Below are 21,291 nucleotides of genomic sequence, written 5' to 3'. Positions count from 1 at the left end.
GCCCAGTTTCTTTCTGATTGCACACAGGAGAGAGATATCTCCTTTATAAAGGGATCTGAAAGATGTTTTTGCCAGTCCTTTCCACAGCCACCTCTGACAAGTAAGGCACTCTACAAAAAAGAGTCAGGAATGGGCCAAACTAGATGTGACTATTGCCTTTGTATGGTTGTTTTTTCTTTCACAAATAGCTCACACAGGAGGCCTCAGGCTTTATCAGAACCATAAGATGAGGAAAGGGAGAATTTAACCCACCCCCAGTGCCTTCAATATCCACACACTCCACACAATCTCCCATTGGCTCCAAAAGGGGCTTTCCTTCCATTATGAATAGCAGGTAAATGGAAGACTGATCCAACCTAGGATCACAGCGGGGGCAAAGGATTAAAGGCCCCTCATACCACTATCCTAGTATGATACCCACCCACACTGACACAAAGGTATTTGTGTAGTATTTGTGAAGGAAATTACATGATAAACATGTCTAATCTGGGCCTCAGTCTATCATACAGGCCTTATCTGCAAGCCCGATCAAAAATCTTCTTAAATAGCTAGAGAATTCTAATTCATCATGTGGAAACATGCTTTTGCAGCTACAGGTATTGTTTGAGGCAAGCATCCCTATCCATGCGACCAGTGGAAGTTGCTCTGACCTCCCAAGTTCCAACTCCTGCAGCCTTCTCTCGTTCCCCTTCTCCAGGTGTTTCCTTATTAAGGCTTCCAGGCCTCCCAAGATGCCTGCTGACAATCCACCAACACCTGCCACTGTCAGTCTCAAATATGTCAGCATTTCGTTCTTCCAGTTGTGTTTGTCTTCTAAGGCATCATAACTGAAGTGGACTTTGGGGCACTCAAAGCACTTCCAAGTCCCAAAGCCACCTATTACTCTTGGGAATTTCATTGTACTCTTGCAGTAGGAAGTAGCCCTTAGCTGCACTGAGATTTCTCTAAGCATCTCCTAATCCTGTACAACATACCACTTCAGTCACAGCAGAGATGCTTCCCAAGAAGCAGGACAACCAGCCGGATCAACCAGCCGGATAGAGACATAAAAGCCTTCAATAATGAAGGACTGATTCCTTGGGATCTACTTGTCTCACTCAACGCGATACAATCCCCTTCTCTGTATTGATAGTGATCATCTATGACAGGCATCCCCAAACTTCGGCCCTTCAGATGTTTTGGACTACAATTCCCATCATCCCTGACCACTGGTCCTGTTAGCTAGGGATCATGGGAGCTGTAGGCCAAAACATCTGGAGGGCCGCAGTTTGGGGATGCCTGATCTATGAGATAGAAGCTAAGGTTATCTTTCTGTATTGTGGTTATCTTTCGGTATTGGTTGTGCAAAAGTAGGCATCTTGGAAGGTGAGCAAAATGAATTGTTACCAAGACAGAGTTCTGCAATTTGGAATCCAGTTTTGTTCAGCAATATAACACCCTTTATTGTCTCAGAACAGCTTGAGGTTTTTGAAAGTGCATAGTGGTAATTAGTAATAGTGGTGTCAGTGGACAGGAGAGTTTTCCCCAACATTCAGCTCCACCTCATCTAGAGGAGGTGACTTTGCCACAGTGATCCATGCTCTGGTCATGTCTAGACTAGACACCTCCAATGTGCTTTACATGGGGTTGCCTTTAAAGATGGTTCAAAAACTTCTTCTGGTCCAAAATGCATCTGCCAGAATCCTACAAGGGTCTAGACAGTTGGTGTCTGTGACAGCTTAATTATATTATGGTAGTTGTACTGATTACCAATGTTTCAAGGCTCAATTTAAGGTGCTGGTTTTGACCTTTAAAGCCCTAAATGGTTTGTACCCAGCTGCAGGTTCCTGTAGCATTTTGCCCACACTTTAAAGATCTGCTTTGGAACCTCTCCTGGTGTGTCTTTTCACTAGAGCTGAAAGGTCAGTGGCCAGGGAGAAGTTCTTCTCTGTGGTGGCCTAAAGATTTGGAGTTCCATTCTCTCGTATGTCGGGACCGACATCATCACACTACAGGGTTTTCAGAAGGCCTTGAAAACCTTATCTCTTTCAACGAGCCTTCAAGGCATGATGCTTTACTGGCTGATTGGTTGAAATATGATTTTTAGGGGTTATTTTAAATTATATGAGGGGTGTTGTTTTGTTGTTTCTAGTTTAAAACATTTTTTCTCATTTTCTCTGCTTTATATTGTAACATGTTTGAATGGGCATCTCCCCCCCCCCAAAAGAGTCCTAAAATATTTTACATAATGCATCTCTACAGAATCGTCCAGATTTTTCTGTTCCTATATAACTAGTAGAAATTTGTCCTCTCACTTCCCTACAGAATGGAATGAATTACATAGTATTGCGGCTCCAATACCTTGGGGGGAGGGATCCAATCTGACTTGAATTTATTCAGTCACTTTGATGGGAGCAGCTGTGGTCTTGATCTGCTTTCTTCACAGCACCAGGCCTGGTGTGTCCCTATCTGTCTTAGCCAGCAGTACTGTTTGAGAGACTCTTGGGCCCAAGGGGCTCTTCCACATAGTTGATAAGAATTTCAGGTTGCAGCTATGCTCCCTGCAGTTGTGCTTCCTGAAGGTTTTCTCTCCTATATATTCAAAGAAATTTTAGTTGATTAATCATAGGTCAGTAAATGAAATCATTTACATTTATATTAATTTGCATATGAATCATTTACATTTACATTAATTTGCATATGAATACAACAGTATTTATGGTCCACTATGTTCCTACATGTAGGTGTTAGCTAGCCTAGATAGCTCAGTTGATTAGAGTGTGGTACTGATTATGCCAGGGTTGCAAGTTTGATCCCCATAGGGGACAGCTGCATATTCCTTCATTGCAGGGGGCTGGACTAGATGACCCTCGTGGTACCTTCCAATTCTATGATTCTATGTTATAGCAGGCACCATCTTGGAAGTGACATTTCCTGATGTGTGATAAAAAAGGGGAATAGGTTTTTTTAAGATTGTGCCTTCTACCTATAGATTTTGTAAGTTCTTCTAGTAAATATGTTCAACAGTCTTTTTTAAAGAAATAACTTTGTTACTTAATGACACCTTTTAATTAAATATTGTTAATTTATTTAATCTATCTGAATGTTATAGTCCTGCCTATATGCCACTTTTACGGCATCTTTGTGCTACGGTCAATGGTTTGAACATGAGCAGCAAAGTGCTGGCTTTGTTTCTTCAATACTATGGGTGAGGGATATGTTCAGCAGTTTTCTTTCACATCACCTAAAAAAAATATTTTTCAACAGAAACAGTTTCCCTCTGAGGTGGGTTTTAGGGGGACCATGGGGCAGTAGAGGGGGAGGAGACCAAGGGGGAAATTGGTTGCTTGAGCTGTTTTCCTCTTGCTCAACCTTTGTAACCTTTGGGATACAACTTCATGCTTATTGGTATTTAATAATATGTAGATGAAGAATTTTCATTCAAGTTCTTTCACCTTTAAAACTTTAGTTGTTGGCTAAGAGCAAGATAGAGACATTTTAGCAGGCCCAGCAGCACCACTCTGAATGCTAGGGCAAATGCTGGGGCCTATAGATGCTGCAGCAGCGACTGCCATTTTTACTACCCCAGAAGCTGATCTGCCAGATGCATGCTGCCCCCAATGTGTTGCCTGGTCTGGTAAATATGATTGGGGGGGTCGGGGTAAGGTGCAGGCGTAGGCAGCAGCAAGGACAGAGAAGCAGCAAGTGAAATGTTGGCAGCTCCAGCTACTAACTTTCTTTTCCTTTGTGTGGAGGACACTTGGGTAGAGGACAGTTTGCTCAAAGCTTCCTCAAATTCGACACTAGGCATCAAGCTTAGATTTGAAAACAACTGATTTTGATATTTACAATATTGTCATTTGTTTTAGATTCCCCCCCTAATTCTACACTAACTCTGTATTCATTCTTTGTGTCATGTTTCTAATGGGAGGTAGGTGTGTTGCCTAGAAAGCAACACAGGTGATAGCAATTGCCTAATAGCTAAAACATCACCATGAAGAAGGGGGAGAAGTACAACTGTAACCAGGACTGAGTGAAGGATAAAAAAATTAATGGGTTTAAGTTACAGCAGAACAGATTTAAATTGCACAATGTTTGTAAGTAAAATTTTCATTGCTATGTATCCTTAGATTTGAGTACAGGGAGATTGAGGTATTGGGGTTTTTTATATAAAAAGATGAGATTTATATAACATCTGTCAAGGATAACAAGAAAGTGAATATTTTGAATTATGTATTTGTTAGATGTATTTGACTCTTGAGATAATTTGCAGTTAGAATTCTCTTAAAACCATGTCATCTGCCTTGATAGTGCAGTTAAAGCTTCTGTATAGTTTATTCTTTAGAGAGGAACCAATTTTCCCCAATATTGACAATTTTCTTTTTGTAATTAATCAGCAGGAGGGAAAAAATGTGTGTTTGTTTTGCTTATTTTTCACATATACTTCCTGTCTCCTTACCTCCTGATTTTTTGCTTTACAAACTACAAGGAGATTCTCACTACAGGTTTTAATTGCCTGCTGTTTGTCTTGCAGTCATTTGAGGATTTAGTACCCCCACACCTGTGTTTAGTATACTACCTTGAAATTAAAATGAGACGCATTTTCAACTGCAACGTATTAGCTTTTCAAGTCTTGCTGTCTTTTAGAAGATTAGCATGTTTAAACATAAGGCATGTTTGAGGCAGGCAGTCATGAAGTAGAATAAGTATTGACCTCAGTGCTGAAAAAGTTCAAGGTCCTCAAGCTAGTGGTTCCCAAACTTATTTTTCTCACTGACTACTTGAAAATTGCTGATTGTCTTGGCAGGCCACTGAATAACTTTTCTGCCTATTGTGGCCATTGATATGTGCTGCACCAGAGATCTTATGGTTTTTAATTGTATTTTATCAGACACACCACTGTGAACCACCTGAATGTAGCTTGTGGATCACTGGTGGTCCTCAGATCACTGGCAACCCCTGCTCTAAATTACTTCCCATCAGCCCTTACTTTTGGGTGATGATACAAACCATGTTCATTCCATGCAAGTGAAACCAAGTAGGTTTACAAGGCCCATAATCCGAATTAAATACCCCATGATCAGCTTGAGTTGTTTCCATTAATTAACATTTACCTAATCAACATAGGGTATCAAAGTGGGAGAAGGAAATTGCCTATATTATTGGGGGCAAAAATAAATGTACTTAATTTGTATTATTGCATGCTGTTGTAAGGAAACGAAGGATCCCCACATAATGGTATTTTTAGACACTGAGCTGTTGTGGTGTAAATGTGATAGAGCCTGGATATTTCTCCTTGCCTTCTTCACCTCCTTTTATCATACATGCATTCCTTGCTGCAGCCACTTGTTTATTTGCATTGTTACATGAACTGGCTATTCTGCAAATAAACATAATTGTTCTGATTGATACTTTTGCTTTTGTTTGATAACTCAGTGAGGCTCAGTATTTTGAACATCTGAAATGGTTGTTTCTAGTTTTGGCTTCTTTCATAAATATTGTTTGTGCCTGCTGTTGGGCCCAGAAACATTACAACTCGGACTCCTTGTTCTTAAAGCAGTATTGCTGCATGGCCAGCACAATAGGAGTCTTTCGTACTGTGCTCTGTTTGTGTGTTAAAAATTTCCTGGAATACCCACCACCACCTTGTTTGATGCCTGTTCACAATATTGCACAATGGTGCCTTGAAATCATCTTTGTGAGCATATAGGTTTGTAGAAACTGATCAGTGTTACACTTCTGATGTCATATTCTTAAAATGTGTATAGGGAAATAGTTAAAATTTCCACAGGTTTGTTGTAACGTGGGAATATTCAGATGTTTAAGATGTTTGAACATAGCAGAAGAAAGCTGCGTCTGAAAAGCTTCAAATCTATTCCACTGTACAAAAATGTGTAACTGTGCCTATTTACTAACCACCTTCCTTCATGTATTTTCAAAACTAAGATGGGAAATGTCAGGGAATGGTCATAATTGGGTAAAGAGAAAGGATTGAGAAGTGGTATTAAATATAATGTGTAATGAGTCTTTTGTAGTAGGCTATTAATTTGCAACTGGCTATAATTTAATTGAATCGAAATGAAAGCTGCACTTTTCTTAGACCCTTGTAAAGTGAAAACTATTTTTTATCTGGAAACTCTGATCAGACTTTAATATTATGCTCTTACATTGACTTCTTCTTGGTCTTTGGCCCTATTGCCACAATCTCTTTGATTCTTGATTGTAACTCAGGATACACTACTTATTATACGTACCAGAACAGAATTGCCATGTCTCAATCAGCCTTTATATACAAAGTCACCTGTAATAGGTCTGAAGCTAGACAGATGAAGATAAGAAACCTCAGAGTTGGGGTTTTAGTAGTGAGATCTGTTTGAAAGTGTACACTGCAGTATTATAGCTCTAGCAAAAAGCTGTTTCAGTGGGAAAATTTAACATGTGAGTCTCTTAAGATACGATTTTTTCTGAAGCATCTTTTTCTTTCCTTTCCCCCCAGCTGAAAACAAGTCACCACCTCGTCCTTGTGGCTTGAATCATTCAGACTCTCTAAACAGAGGGGATCGCATTGATGCAGTGACACCAACGATAGGAAATAGCAACAACCAGTTGAACTCATTTCTTCAAGTTTATGTTCCAGACTACTCAGTGAGAGCTATCTCAGACATTCAATATGTCAAGGTAGGAAAAGGGGGAATGGGTAGCTATCTTCTACCAGCAAAATACATTTTTGGTTGGTTGGCTGCCCATAGCCAATAGTTGCCAACTGGTCCTAATGCTACTTTGGTAAAGTATTTAGAACTTGGAAGGAGCTATTTTGGACTGTTGAAACTCTTCATTATTTTTTTCATTATGAGGTACCATATTATTATATTATTCCACCTCTCCCAGGGAGGATCTATTCTGCACCCTACCCAAGGCATATTCCTTAACTGTATTTGCTCATGAATGATATGTGGATGCTGTTATAAAGAAGGGGCAGCAGCCACATCATAGCTACCAAGTCTCCCACATTCCCTGGGAAACCCCCGTTTTTCCAGCCATTTCCCGCTGGCAGCCCAGACTTTTTTTAAAAACCGTAAATCCCCCGGATTCTTACCGGCCCGGGGATGCTCCTTCTGCACATGTCTGAAGTCTGTGGACATGCGCAGAAGTGATTTCTGGCACTGCAGCCATTTTGGAAATGGGCAGAGCATGTGTAGAAGCGACTTCTGGTGCTGCTCTGCCCAGTTCCAAAATGGCTGCAGTGCAACTTCCAATCCCGGACTTTTCAATCTGGGAGTTTGCACCTATGAGCCACATGCTCCCTGTCCACATTCATCACACAATTTGCAATTAATATGTATGCTTCTTAATAGGTATTTTCACTCTAAAGTTCAGCAGCTGTTGATTTTTGGGGGGCTTCTGATGTTTCACATGTGCTTTTAAATTATATTATACATTGTTAATTGACTTTGGGCAGTTTGAATTTGAGATCTTGAATGAATTGATAGCCTTCAATTCTATATGTTCTAATGGGACCCATCTAAATGCATGTCCCATTCATATTCTGAGATGCAGCATCAGTTAGTTTGCCTTCACGAGAGGGGATCTTGTCATCTAGGAAGCCCAGGACCTCCATAAACACTGCCCAGGTCCCCAGGAGATCACTCTGGTGCTGCTAATCCAGCTGTTTGACCACCCCCAGAGGCCCCCACTCCATTATCTCTTGAGACAGATGGAAGCCAACAAATATGCATATTGAAGTTGAAAGTGGTAGTGCTGCATAGCCTAGGGAATATTACACATATTAATAAGCACCTCTGGTCACTTCTCATTTCTTCAGAACATGCTAATGGAGCAAATGCCTATTTACAACCAGGTGGATTGGAAGTAGCCTTCTGGAATACAGCTTAAGGCTCTTTCAAATACTTAGATATTGTGCTGCTCCAGCTTGTTCTTATCCCCAAGTAAAAGAGAAACTCTGTATTCATCTCAGTATCTAGTATGTCTCAGCAATTACCGTATTTACTCAAATCTAATGCTCACCTTTTTTGGCCAAATTATGTTGCAAAAATTAAGGTGTACATTAGATTCGATGGCACATTTACATTCACCAGCAAATACTTTTTTAGGTTTCAAGGTTTTGAAAATTGAGATGTGCATTAGATTCGATGGCACATTAGACTCGAGTAAATACGGTAGAATTTTGCAGACCACATCCATGCAAAGGAACGTGAAATGTGTCGTCGTCTACTACTACTACTAATTTGATATTTATACCCCGCCCATCTGCCTGGGTTTCCCCAGCCACATTTACATAACAACAACAACAACAACAACAATAACAACAACAACAGCATTTAAAAATGTTTAAAAGATCACATATATAATGCAGAAAATAGCTCTAGAATGGTTATTTGTTTTTAAAACGCTGCTGTCCACAGTATATACTAAATTGGCCAAATTCACCAGTTTTTAAAAATTGTATTACTCAAGAAATTGATAGGATAAAGAATCTCCTTGCTGTCTTTACCTTGCTATCCCCAGCATCTAAATTCAATAAGTTGATAAGAACTTGTTGCCTTCCTCGCACTTAACCGTGGTTTGCCTTAGTATTATGTGTGCACCAGGGCTACGTGTGATCGCACAACCATCTGGGTAACTCACATTAAAATTTGTGTCCACTTTGCTCTTGTCCTGGTCCTTCTGCTGCCATGTTAACCTGAGCTAAGCCATGGCTTGGTTTGGTTTGGTTTAGCACTATGTCTGATCCCATGCTCATGGCTTGTCTCCCGCAAACAAGCCACAAATCTTGCCTACAGCTCATGTTTTGACTGGAATGAGACAAGCTTCCTGGCAGCAGCAGCAGGACCAGGTGAGGAGTTAAATAGCCACAACTTTTACTCACTTAATTTTTGTTAGGCTGAACATTATGTGTTAAATGGGCATTTTTGTAAATGAGGTCATTTCAGGTGGTAATTTGTTGTATGGTATAAAGATTCAGATGCAACTAATTGATTTAATTTAGAGTGATAAACTTTGAGCTCTGTTTATATGAGAATTACTGCTCACTTCTTGTTTCCGAATATTTCTATGCCACTTGCTGGAGACCCTGGCTAAAATGAAGACAAGTCTCTTAAAAACTGCATAGTAAGCACTATCAACTAGGGGAATTGGATTACTTGGAGCCTTTTAGAAAACGCATCCGGTCAAAAATATATTTACTGTTCTTATGCACCATGAAACAATTCACTGTTGCTACACTGGAAATGTTGCAGGTCTGCATGCCTTGATTTTGAAGTAACAAGGACAAGTGGGGTTGGGATGAAATGTATGAAAACATTACAGTAGGTATTACTGTACATTACAGTAGATACAGTTGTTCTCTGTATCAACAAATATTAATTTAATTATGGACTTTGTATCTTTCATGTGCTTTGCATAGATCTCAAGGCAGCAGTACCAAAATGCCCTAATGGCATCCCGGATGGATAAAACACCTCAGTCCTCGGACAGTGAAACCACTAAAATAGAACTGACTCTTACAGAACTGCATGATGGTTTGCCGGATGAGACGGCAAATCTTCTGAACGAACAGAACTGTGTAACTCACAACAAGTCCAACCACAGTATGCACAGTGAAGGCGCCATCTAGGAGCTGACACATAGCATCTTCCTCTTCCTCTGCCCTCCATCCCAACCCTTATCTTCATCAGGACCAGGCCTCATTCCTTCCCCTTGCCTTCTACCTGACTGCAAACACCATTATTATGTGCTTATTAAGCTGTGCTGCATCCAGTGCTCTGAGACCAAAGACTTTATGCTGATCCTGAGGGCAGAAAAAGAAGCAAGAACAAGGAGCTCAGAGAGAGAGGTGGATGCAGAGAGGGAAAAGCAACCAACACCGAAGCAAAACTTGGGAACGGTGAGCCACCCTTCTGGGGTGAATGGCAAAATTCTTCCTAGTGGAGTAGAATCACGTTTATTTTTCCAGCTGTATTGATCCTTCTAATGTATGCAACAGTTTAAACCTAAAGCTGTGTTTTATTTTTTCAAAAGAGAGATCATGATTGTTTTTGTTTTAAAAAAGAAGTATTTTGCAGTTTTAAGTGTTGCAGGACCTTCCCAGTTCTTTTGTATTGTTCTTGAATTTGCTCCAGTGTTCCCATTTTCCCCATATTGTTCTGTTTTCCCCTTGTTGAAATGACAGACTGGTACTAGAATGTATTTGTTTTCTAAAGAACAAAGAATGAATGAAACTTAAAGGATTTCTGGCATATCTCAATTGGGAGACTGGGAAAAAGGTGGTATTCTCCCTTGTCTAACCTTTAAGGAAGGAGGTATTTTGGTGTCGTGAATGTAACACCCCCCCCCCCAAGGCCATGTTTTAGAGTTCATAAATGTCAGAAAATGATGTGTGTGCCATATGAAGTTGATTGATTTTTCAGAGGTAATAATTCCCCCCGGAGAATTACATAAGGTTTTTATTTATTATGGGGGGATAATGATGGCAATCCCTACCATCTCCCCTGGGCTGAGTGCATACTTGTTTATATTTTCAGAGTATGGGGTGCCATCATAGTCAATGTGCTCCTTACTTTGAGATGACACAATATAAGCAGGATAGAATGTAAGAGATGTTAGTCCACCAGCGACTTCAAACCTTTTATGTAATGCTGCTGCTGTTACGCTGCTATGCTTGAGAGCCAAAGTAAATCGTCCCAAAGTTTTGCTTCCTGCAAGATGCACTTCACTGTGGATGCTGTCCTCTTTTAGGTTTGGCAAAAGCCTTTCAGTATAAAATCAACCTATAGTTGATGGTATGTGTGGGCGTGATGGTGTCTGTTTCAGTGAAGGTATTGGAGAGGCGCATCTGAAAGCTTTTCTATTCTTCTGCTGGTTCTCCCTTTTAGGAGCCACCTTTTTAACCTACTGTTTTAAATTAGCTCTATGGGACAACTGTTTGAGCATGGAAGATGGACCAGGAATACCTTCAGGACATTCTCAGCTCCTACACCTCAGGACACTGATATTTACTGTGGGAGTATTTGGAGGAATGTTCCTTTAGGGGTTCTCTGAATTTGAACAACCTGCCTTGACATCATTTTGACTCTGGGTTGCCTTTTGTATGTTCTTCTTGCTTAAAAGAAATATGACTGTGAAAACAATATTAATCTGTTGCTGAATGGGCCTGTTCTGCACAACAGTCTCTGATCTAACTTCCAGACTCATGTTACTCGATTTCCCCCCTTCTTCTGCTCCACCCCCATTATTTCTGCTTTGCCAGAATCCTGGGTGATAGGGATGCCTCCAATTCTATGACGCAGAAGTAGTTTTGTGCATGCTGGGATGAGCTTAATGTGAATTCCCCACTGTTCTCCTTATGGAAATGCTCTGGGTAAAGGTATGCACCCCTCCCCACCTTTACCCCTCCGATACCTCCCTGGATGAGTTTATGGAGACAAATATTTCATTCTATTCTTATTCAGCAATTTAGTCTGCGTAAGGCAAATACCTGTACGTGCTTTGTTTCACGGATGCTCATAAAAAGAGGAATGGTAAGGAGGAAATTTAGCTTACCCTACCCCACCTCAAATCCCCATTAAACCTAAGTGAAGAGGAATCTCCAGTTATGACATTCAGTATAATTAGAAAAATTGGACATTTTCATTTATTAGCATACGTCTTTTTAATTGTAGTTGTGTTATTCATGCTGCTCTTTACAGCCAGCTTTAAGGAAGGGCAGACAGGCCTCTGAGACAGAGAGCCCACAATGTGCTATGCTTCCTGCCAAAGCAGTAGAACAAAGGTAAACTCAAGTTTTGGAATGAAATGATGTCATTATAGCTGACACACTTCAACAGTTGGGAAGTGGAGAATGTTCTTGATCAAGAATGGGATTCTCAATTGCTCGTTTCTTCATTTCAAGCAGCAGCTCTTTGTCTTGCAGAATGTTTTATTCCCCATAACACATGTTGGATTCTACAACCACATTGGTGCTGACCCAAATTAATTTTTCTGGCTTATCATGATTGGCTTTTCTAGTTATCTTTAAGGGGTTCAGTGCTTATATTAAATTCATGTAATTATGAATTAGGCCTAGAATAAACCATACAAAGCTTGCAGGGTAAAGGCAATCTTCCATAGCCTAGCCCAGGGGTAGAAAACCTATGGTCATCCAGATGTTGTTTGGGTGGGGTGGGGACTTTCCCGTCAGCCCCACAGAAAGCTCAATGGTCAGGGATAATAGGAGCTGTAGTCCAGTAACATCTGGAGACCCCCAAGTTCCGCACCCGTCCCCGGCCTAGAAGTTGGAAGGCAACATCTCTCCCTGAATATTTTGTAGTACAGAAAAAATGAGGGCCAGGCCATGTGAATTAAAGGTCACCAGCCCATGTCAAGATATAGGAAGATGTTCTCTGTTCAAATATGCCTCTTATTTTGTACAGCATTATGAAACTCTGTTCCTTAGTGCAACATCTACATAGCAGTTGTCCTCTACTTTCTGGCAAGTGATATTCTTCATGGCTCTAGAAATATTATTTATCTTATTTAAACATTGTGCTTCTCATGTTATATTTTAGAACAACTGTTTCACTGGCTTTTACAGGTACATTTGTGGGGAAATGTTATTTGCATTACTTGAGAAAGTGACCTTGAAAAGAACCCTGCTTTCACTGTTTCTGTTTCTTTTGTCAAGTGTAGTCAGCAATTTAGTAGCTGGTAGCAGCCATTCAATCTTCATGTTCTAATGTGAAATTAGATGCAGCTTTTACACAAAATTGATTTTGAGGTGAGGTTTCTGACAATATTTTAAATGTCTTTGAATTAATTTTGTACTCTTTGTTGTGAATTGGAGACCTTGTACCTGTGTGTTGCCAAGCCTTACTAAAGAGAGAATTTGTTCTTGATAACTGTTATGTCTTCAAATACAAGAGTGGTGTTACTGGCCCAGACAGCATGTGAACTGTTGGAGCAAGGGAGGTAGCACCTCCTCCTCCTTTTCCAAGCTTGCTACCTCAAGGAGGCCTGGGACCTGCCATTTAGCTGCCCAGCCAAAACATTCAGAGCCATTAGAATGTGTAAGCACTAATCAGAAAGTATGGCTGGAGCTCAGGGTGAACAAATGAAGATGGAAGTAGTAAAATGTACAATTCACTTCGCAGATTGGCTTTCCCAAGTCCCAAAGGTAATCTTGAGTATGCAAAACTGTCTTTGCACAAATGGGCTCTGTTACACGTCATAGGAAGTCATGTTTTATGGCCCACCAAGAACAAGCAATGTGCTGGTTATTGCTGCTGAATTGCTCCCATTTTTCTGCACCCTACTCAGGAGCATGGGCCTTGGGCATGTGAACTAGCACTTGAGGTTTGGTTTCTCCCAAACAAATAAACCATGAAAGTAAGCCAAGATTTGGACGTCACAATAAATCAAGGCCCATGGTTTGTTGCTCCTGGCACCAGGGAGGTTGGAGACAAGTGTGAGTGATTCAGGACCATGCATTGAGAAGCTGTTAATTCCTGGTAAGTAATGGCTCACAGCGGCTGCAAACGTGCAACGTGGTTAGTGGTTCTTAATGGGTTTGACATTATTCATTAATGTTTCCTGTTTTTCCTATCTAGTTTTCTTTTTAAATGCACCTTCATGCCTAGATATCTATGAATTGCATCCAGACAAAAATATACGGTAGTTATTTGACTATTTCAGGTGAATGGAAAAAGTGGCAAGAGTTTACCTGTTCCCCACCCTCTCCCATGCCCTCACCAATATTTGCCACAGCCTAACACTAGAGGGAGCTCTTGATATTTTAATTGGTAGGAAATGTGTGATAATGTACCTGATGAACACTTCACTTCCATGCAATAATTAAAGATCTTGACTACATCATTCAGTCCGGACTTGGCTATTGTAAGTTGATAGAACCTTTATTGGGGAATCCAGGGAAACGAATGTATTGTCATTGGGTCTGCCCGAATGTCACCTAGACAACAATTTTGCTTTACTTTAGTAACTTTGGCTCCATGTAATCTCTGAGCATTAAGTGTTCTGCTTTTGCTGCCATTGCATTGGAGAATGTGCTGAGGTACGATTGGGTGCTACCTCACATACAAGACCTCCTGCATAGCGAATGCTCTAAAATTGTGCCTGCCATGTGGTGAGCTGCATATGTGCACTGACCACATGGTTTGTCTGCATGCTGCTATAAAACACTGCTGTAGGTTATAATTGACTACATAGTACACCACTGAACATGAAGAACCCACCACATGGAGGGTTTGAAAGCTGTCCATGTATATGCAGTCCTCCTCATGAGTGGGTATTTTGATTTGTCCCCTGGAATATTTGTTCAGAAGAGAATTATACACCTAAAGCTTTGGATGTCTAGAACCCTTTCCGTCGAATGCTTATATGTGGGTGCCAGTGGGGCATGATCTCATTTCCCTCACATATTCAGTCAACATACGAAGGAGATTTGTTTGTTTTTTATCTGAAGACTTCTCTGGCGTCAGGCATGGCTTGATTGAACTGAAGAGCATAGGAACAGTAGCTAGTCTAAGTGGTTGCACTTGACTATAATAATTGCTTTATTCTGTTAGCTCTGATGTCCAGTTGTCAAGATACTCAGAACACTGTGAAAGCTTGCTCTGTACCTTGGTCTGCTGTGATAAAATGAGCTTCAAATTCTTTGAAAACAAGATAAAAAAATTCCTTCAGTAGCACCTTAAAGACCAACTAAGTTTTTATTTTGGTATGAGCTTTTGTGTGCATGCACACTTCTTCAGATAGTATCTGAAGAAGTGTGCATGCACACGAAAGCTCATACCAAAATAAAAACTTAGTTGGTCTTTAAGGTGCTACTGAAGGAATTTTTTTATTTTGCTTCGACTCAGACCAACACGGCTACCTACCTGTAACTTTGAAAACAAGTTTTGTCTTTTGGGCAAAGGTCTGAAATAATTTTGACCAGCTAAATGAACAAGCCACTTAATTTTTCTGGTGAAATCCAATTTAAAGATTAAAACAATTTGCTTGATGTTCTGCTTTCAGGAATGCCTGCTCTCTGGGATAAAGCACTTTCTGGGTTCTTCAAAACACCACATCCTACTTGGACAACTCTAGTAACTGGTGAATAGGTGTTTGTTTATTCTGGCACATGGAACTGCATCCCCTTCTCCTATCATTTTTCTACTGTGGTTCTCTTCTTACCTTCTCCTGGAATGTACACATGATGAGCCTCATATAGCTTCTCCCCACTCCTGGGCTTATTCCAACTGAGGTCTTTTATTATGAGCAGCCACATGGATAGTCTGCAACACCAATGGGAATCAGGTGTTGTTGGACTCCCATCATTTACAATGGTGACTGGGGCTGATGAATGTTTAACAACATCTTGAGGGCCACATGTTCCCTATCCCTGGTGATGTGCAGACTTGCTTGTTTGTCTTTTTCTTTCTATGGACTTGATTATATGCCATTGAATTGGGCTCCTAACCAACTGTAATTTCTGCCAGTAGTTTTGTGAGTCAGTTGCTTCTTAAAATGCATGCATGAATCAAGTTAGCAATGGCATTGTTCCTGCAAAGAAATGGGTCCTCCAGAAGTGCATTTCATTTTGCTTGTACACAAGGCTATTCTACATCCACATAGTCTTCCTCTAACCCTTTCCCACCTATGCCTCAAGTGATTGTCCTCTTTACCTTGTCACAATGCTGGAGGCTGAAATTCTTTCTGCAGAAGTGCCTGTGTAGCCGCTTTGACAGTGCTGGTAATACCAGCAAAGTGCTTGAAGCACAGATAATCTTCTAGAATACATTTTTACAGAATTAGTTTTACAGCAAAAAGCCTCAAGTCCTGAAGATAATGATGTAAGGAATGCAGGATTACGGGTCATTATTGTGTAAATGTTGGGATGAGCTGGGAAGTGGTGGCAGCTGTCACTTGAGGTTTTTGCAGTCTTTCTCTTGTTTCTTTGCTCCTGCATACAGGATTGTACTGATGCTCTCAGTTGTGGTGTCACTGTGAGTAGTAGCTTGTTACTGGAATCTTGGCCATTTTCTCTCCTTTGGTACAAATCACAGTGAGAGGGTAGGGTGTGTTATGACAGTCTGAAAGAGATGCCATAGTTTTGCAAGGGACTCTCAGCAAATTTGGTTTATCTGGTGCAGTTAGGTGAAGTCTACTGTCACTTGTTTTAACTGACCACTTGGGACAAAAGTGTGGCATTTTGTGACTTGTCTTGTTTCCTGGCTTTAATTTATATTGGTTTGACATAACATTGTAGAATTCTGTGTTTATGCTGCCTGGACAAGTTAATATTGTAAGTGGTGGTATTGGACCAGATTCAACAAAATAGTTGCACTTGCTAGCATGACAAGGCTTTCCCTCCCTCTGCCCTCCCAAAAGCTAGCGCTCTCTCTCTCTCTCTGTGTCCCCACCCCTGTGTGTGTGTGTGTGTGTGTTGAGGGACACCCCCCCTAACACGTGGTTGGGGGAGATCATCACGCAAGCAGAAATGCTTGCATTGATGAAGCAATCTCCTTAGCACTACTTTGAATACCATCCAATATTTCTATCTAAAGAACTTGCTGCTCACTGTAACTTGCTGACTTGGACAGAACTACGACACACTTGCAATCCATCAAATCAAGATCTAAACTTTGACACACTTAGATTTACACAAATTGTTGAAGGATGTTTGGAGGTTGAAACTCGAAGCTCTTAATTTCTTAGAGCAATAAAATACTGCTTAAGCTCAGTGTTTGGAAGAGCTCCAATAGTGAACAAAATATATTCTAACTGGTAGGCTACAGAGTTCTCTGTTCTGCTCAGACCAACCAAGGGAATTAGCTGAACCCTGGAATCTTGTCTCAAGCCAAGCTTTTCTACACAGTAAATATTTGTATGCTGCAGAGTTTTTCCAGTACTTATCCTATGCCTTTTTAAGGCCTTACAATCTGTCTTCATATATTGCTGTATTCCAAAGCTTCTATAGATTTGTCTTCTTTTCTGGGATCTTTGTCAAAATCTTCCAAAGTTGTAGTATTCTGACAACAGTATTCTACACTGTTTGTTTGTATAAACCCTGAAAAAGCAAAAATGAAATGTACACATTTCATAAGCCAATTGATATCCTGTTGGAGTATATACTTAGTGGTGTTGCAGATTTCCAATTTCTTCTATTTTGAACCTGATTAATTTTTATATTTTTGTGATTTTATTGGAAAACAGTTTATTTTTATTTCCTTTAGATAAATGATTCTTTCTGTTTAACTTTCATGTTTAAGTGGTCCCTTCCCTTGCATGCTTAATCTTTTCTTTTATTTACAGGGGGGGGATGTGCATTGGTGACATTATTATTATTTTAATTAGCAGTTTTGAGTAAAGGAGCCCTGAAAGGATGTGTGTTCTTTATGTTTTGTTTGGCTTTATTAATTGTTAGCAATGGTCTTGTAGATTATCTATTTTACTTTCCTGTTGTAGGGAGCAGGAATTCTGATGGATATGCACTAATTTTTTCTTGAATAGCTTTGAATAACCAGTGCAAGTGTTTCGTTCCCGACGTGTCATATCCAAAATATACACTAGCATGGTTTCTCTTTATTTTACAGTGGTACCTCTGGTTGTGAACGAGATCCGTTCCGGAGGCCTGTTCACAACATGAAAAGGCCGCATCCTGAAGGGCCATGTCTGCGCACACGCATGATGCAATTCAGCGCTTCTGCGCATGCGCAAAGTGCAATTTAGTGTTTCTGCAGATGTGCACGCCCCGAACCCGGAAGTAACCTGTTCTGGGACTTCCGGCTTCAGCGCATCCGTAACCTGAAAAGACGCATCCTGAAGCGGATGTAACATGAGGTATGACTATACATGGGTTTTGTTTGGTTTTGGGTAGAGGAGTGTATATGGGACAACGTGCCTGGCATCTATTTGTAAAATAGGCTTGTTTGTGGAAGGAAGATGTAAACTTTTGAGATTCATACTACTTATTAGCTAGAATGTAGCTAAGTAGAGACCATCAAAAAACATTTACACACACTAAATACCTGCTTTGTGAGTGTTGTAGCTTACTCGATGATTTATTGCGTAACTCTCATATGTCTCCCCCCCCCTTGCCGAAACAACAATCTATTGACTCTTCTAATCCGAGTGCTCTGACCAAGGGAATGCAGGGAGATGATTGAGAAAGAACAGGGTTGGGGGAAGGGGAAAATATGAAGGCAGCATAACTTACCTTCTGCATGATTGGATGCAAGCATTGCACCTATTGCCCACCCACTGCTGGCATATAGCGCTCTGAGAAGACTGCCTATGAAGGAATGTGCCTCTTGGATTGGACTAAAAAAAGATTCCCCACCAATGGGTCACAGTATTTTTTGCCACACTGTTCATGCAAAAAAGCCAACTTCTGCTGTTTATAGCATTTAGTCTCTGCTCTCAGGCTTACAATATTGTCCGTTAGAGCTGTTTACTTTGTTTGAAAGAATAGCAAAGCATAGTCTGTACACTACTTGGAAAGGCATGTTCTCCATATTATATGGTAAAGGGTCCTTACCACAGTTTGATCCTAAGACGCTGAAAGCAAGTATAGCAGCAGGATTTAGGAAGGCACATTAAGAAAGAAATTTGTAAACAGTGATATTCAGTCAACCAAACAGTTTCCAAAAGATTTGTAAAACTAGTCTTCTACATAAACTTTTTGAGCATGTTGTAGCCTAGGGTGGTAATATACTGCCCTAAAGGCTTACTTGGATTGCCACTGTGTTGGCCCTCCGGCACTGCTCAAAGAAGGAAGATGTTTGAGGTAGAATGGAGTCAGAAAGGGTTTCAGCTGGAGTTGATGTCACAGACCCAAATATTATTGTATGCTGACAAACTTAAGTTAAAGGCGGCAGCAGTGGCAGTTAATATCACTTAAAAATAAGGCAAAGGAAGGATGGTCAAAGAGGCCAGATAAATAATGTTATGCTTAAGAAGTAAAATGTAGTCAACAGTCTTTGCAATGTTCCAAGTGCTCCTTCTGCACAGTCATAAATGAATTCAGTTTTCTTACGGTGTTTGGGAAAGTGTGGCTCTTTGCTTGGCATCTCTGCAAGAGCCTGGAAATACACTTGTATTCTGTCTTCCTTGTCTAAGGAGATTGAAGTGGTATACATACATAATTCCCCCTTTTATCTTCACAACCACCTGGATTGCTGGTAGTACATGTGAAAAGAATCTGTGGGTCTGAGTAGACCACAAGCTTAACATGTGTCTACACTGTGATGCAGCAGCAAAATGGCTAATGCTATTCTAGGCTGCATCAACAGAAGTATAGTGTTCAGATCAAGGGACGTAATAGAATTACTCTATTCTACCTTGGTCAGACCACAGCTGGAGTACTGTGTCCAGTTCTGGGCACCACAGTTTATGCAGGATGTTGATAAGTTGGATTGTGTGCAGAGGAGGGCAACTTAGATGATCAAGGGGCTGGAAACAAAGCCTTATGAGAAGCAGTTGGGTATGTTTAGCCTGGTAAAGAGGAGATGGCCATCTTCAAGTATCTCAAGGGCTGTCACATGGAGAACGCTGGTTTTCTCCTCCTGCTCTGGAGGCTAGGACTTTAACCAATGGATTCAAGTTACAAGAACGGAGATTCTGACTAAACATCTGGAAGAACTTTGACAGTAACAGCTGTTCAACAGTGGAACAGACTCCTACAAGACGTGGTGGGCTCAGCTTCCTTGCAGGGTTTTAAGCACAGGTTGGAGGGCAATCTTTCTTCTATTATCTAGTTGAGATTTCTGCACTTCATGGGGTTGGACTAAATGACCCTCAGGGTCTCCTCCAATTCTGTGAAAAGCAGCAACCCTTTTACAGATTGTTTCCAAAATTCTCCTAAAAGTGCTGCTAGAAATTTAAGATTGACACAATAAAATTCTGCTGATACAAATGTAAGAACTAGGGTATTTTTCTGATGTAGTATGCAAATGCCTCTTCTCATGGTCTTAATTTTGCTTCTTGACTTTCCAGTTCTTTTCCTCACTTATCTGTCACTTGTCGGTGGTCATTTTTCTGTCCATTTTCACTAGCCTCAGCAGAAGGATAAAAGCAAGATAGAAGCCTTCCTATTTCTTAGCTTGGAAGGCCAAGGCCAAGCTGGTTTCAGCTAGGGAGGCCTTCTACTCATTTATGAAAATGCCATATGTTTGTTCTTGTGGCTGGAATTTGTAAGGCTGGACTTGTAGACATCTGAGAACACTGATATCTTGCCTATAGCCAGGATATCTTCCAGTATTGATTAAGAAAAGAGCACTATTTCGCTCTTGCTGTGCCTTACCATTATGTATCCAGCTCAACACCAGATCACTAATTCTGCTGATCACTAATAGAGTTACCAGCTAGACCACAGTCAAGTTAACTAATGGTCTCCAATTCTGCTCCCGTTTTCTGGGCAGGGGACCTTATCCATACAACTCTGATGGAGTCTTGAGCTTACTCTAGTATATTTACTTTTAATGCATATATCTAGATTCTATGGTATCAGGCTGCTGTCTGTCTCCCAGCCATCATTGTTGGGAGAAGATTATAAATCACATTGTATTCCACGCTGTATACAGGCTTTTCTAGTTGTTATAACAAGTGTTAGGCAAGCAGTATGAAGGGAGGTTTAGGAGAAGTAGATTTGTCAGTGTTAGATAGACATTGAAACAGCTTATTATGAAACCTCATGATTTATTTAGTTTGCAGGTCCATCACAGGAGCACCAGCTTCTCCTGCTGATTTACAGTCCATCGTATTTTAATAATGGAATAGAACTAATTACAATCAAGTGATTCAAAATAAAACTTCTAATACTTCAAAATAGGACTCTATTCAGTCTTTCAAACTTCAATGGCACAGAAGTAAGGAACTCTATACCTTGGGGAACAGTTTACTTCCCTGCTTGTTTGAATAAGAAAGAAAACCTGCCCTGCGTTGCAGGATAATTCAGAGGAAAATGTGCTTTAACTTAACAGCCTGCACTTACAGCCAGAATGCTATGCCAGGCCCTCAGAACCATTTACAAACAATATGGATCAGCCCTTCAACCATTTTCATTCTAGGAATGGCAGTAACACAGAGTGGCAGCAATAAGGATGTTTTGCTAAGGGGGGCTTCTTCCTCTACATAAAGGCTCTACCCAATCTCCTATGACTCCATATCGGAGACTAGAACGGCTGCCAGCTGAAACACTGCATCTTACAGGTTGTTATTCCTAATTTGAGCCTAAAGTTAGCCACAGGAAGAGGCTAGGAAAGGTGACACAAACCTTTTCTCTTCACAAACTGTATAGCTCTTGATCACTGTGGGTTA

The 21,291-nt window shown here is 40.6% G+C and overlaps 2 protein-coding genes across 10 annotated transcripts in view; one reads left to right on the top strand and one right to left on the bottom strand.

Moving 5' to 3' along the window:
- Window positions 1-12,872, top strand: part of CNNM2 (cyclin and CBS domain divalent metal cation transport mediator 2) — a 115,177-nt gene extending 102,305 nt beyond the window's left edge. Inside the window, exons 7-8 of one of the 2 annotated variants that reach the window (XM_035132645.3) lie at window positions 6,476-6,657; window positions 9,404-12,872. In XM_035132645.3, coding sequence (XP_034988536.3) covers window positions 6,476-6,657; window positions 9,404-9,613 — 392 coding nt within the window. In that variant the 3' untranslated portion in view covers window positions 9,614-12,872. The remainder of the gene's footprint in view (window positions 1-6,475; window positions 6,658-9,403) is intronic. The other variant, XM_088669630.1, reaches the window with a different exon arrangement.
- Window positions 1,417-21,291, bottom strand: part of NT5C2 (5'-nucleotidase, cytosolic II) — an 84,952-nt gene continuing 65,077 nt past the window's right edge. For 3 of the 8 annotated variants that reach the window (XM_088669637.1, XM_035132650.3, XM_088669633.1), the window contains one exon: window positions 20,651-21,281. In XM_088669637.1, coding sequence (XP_088525763.1) covers window positions 21,279-21,281 — 3 coding nt within the window. In that variant the 3' untranslated portion in view covers window positions 20,651-21,278. Of the gene's footprint in view, window positions 2,572-16,187; window positions 17,042-20,650; window positions 21,282-21,291 lie in introns of those variants that run through there. The other 5 variants (XM_035132651.3, XM_088669634.1, XM_035132649.3 and 2 more) reach the window with 3 other exon arrangements.

The sequence above is a fragment of the Zootoca vivipara genome, chromosome 5 (genome assembly GCF_965207765.1).
Source record: "Zootoca vivipara chromosome 5, rZooViv2.hap1.1, whole genome shotgun sequence".
Lineage (NCBI taxonomy): Eukaryota > Metazoa > Chordata > Lepidosauria > Squamata > Lacertidae > Zootoca > Zootoca vivipara.
This window is presented reverse-complemented; position numbering and strand designations above follow the sequence as displayed.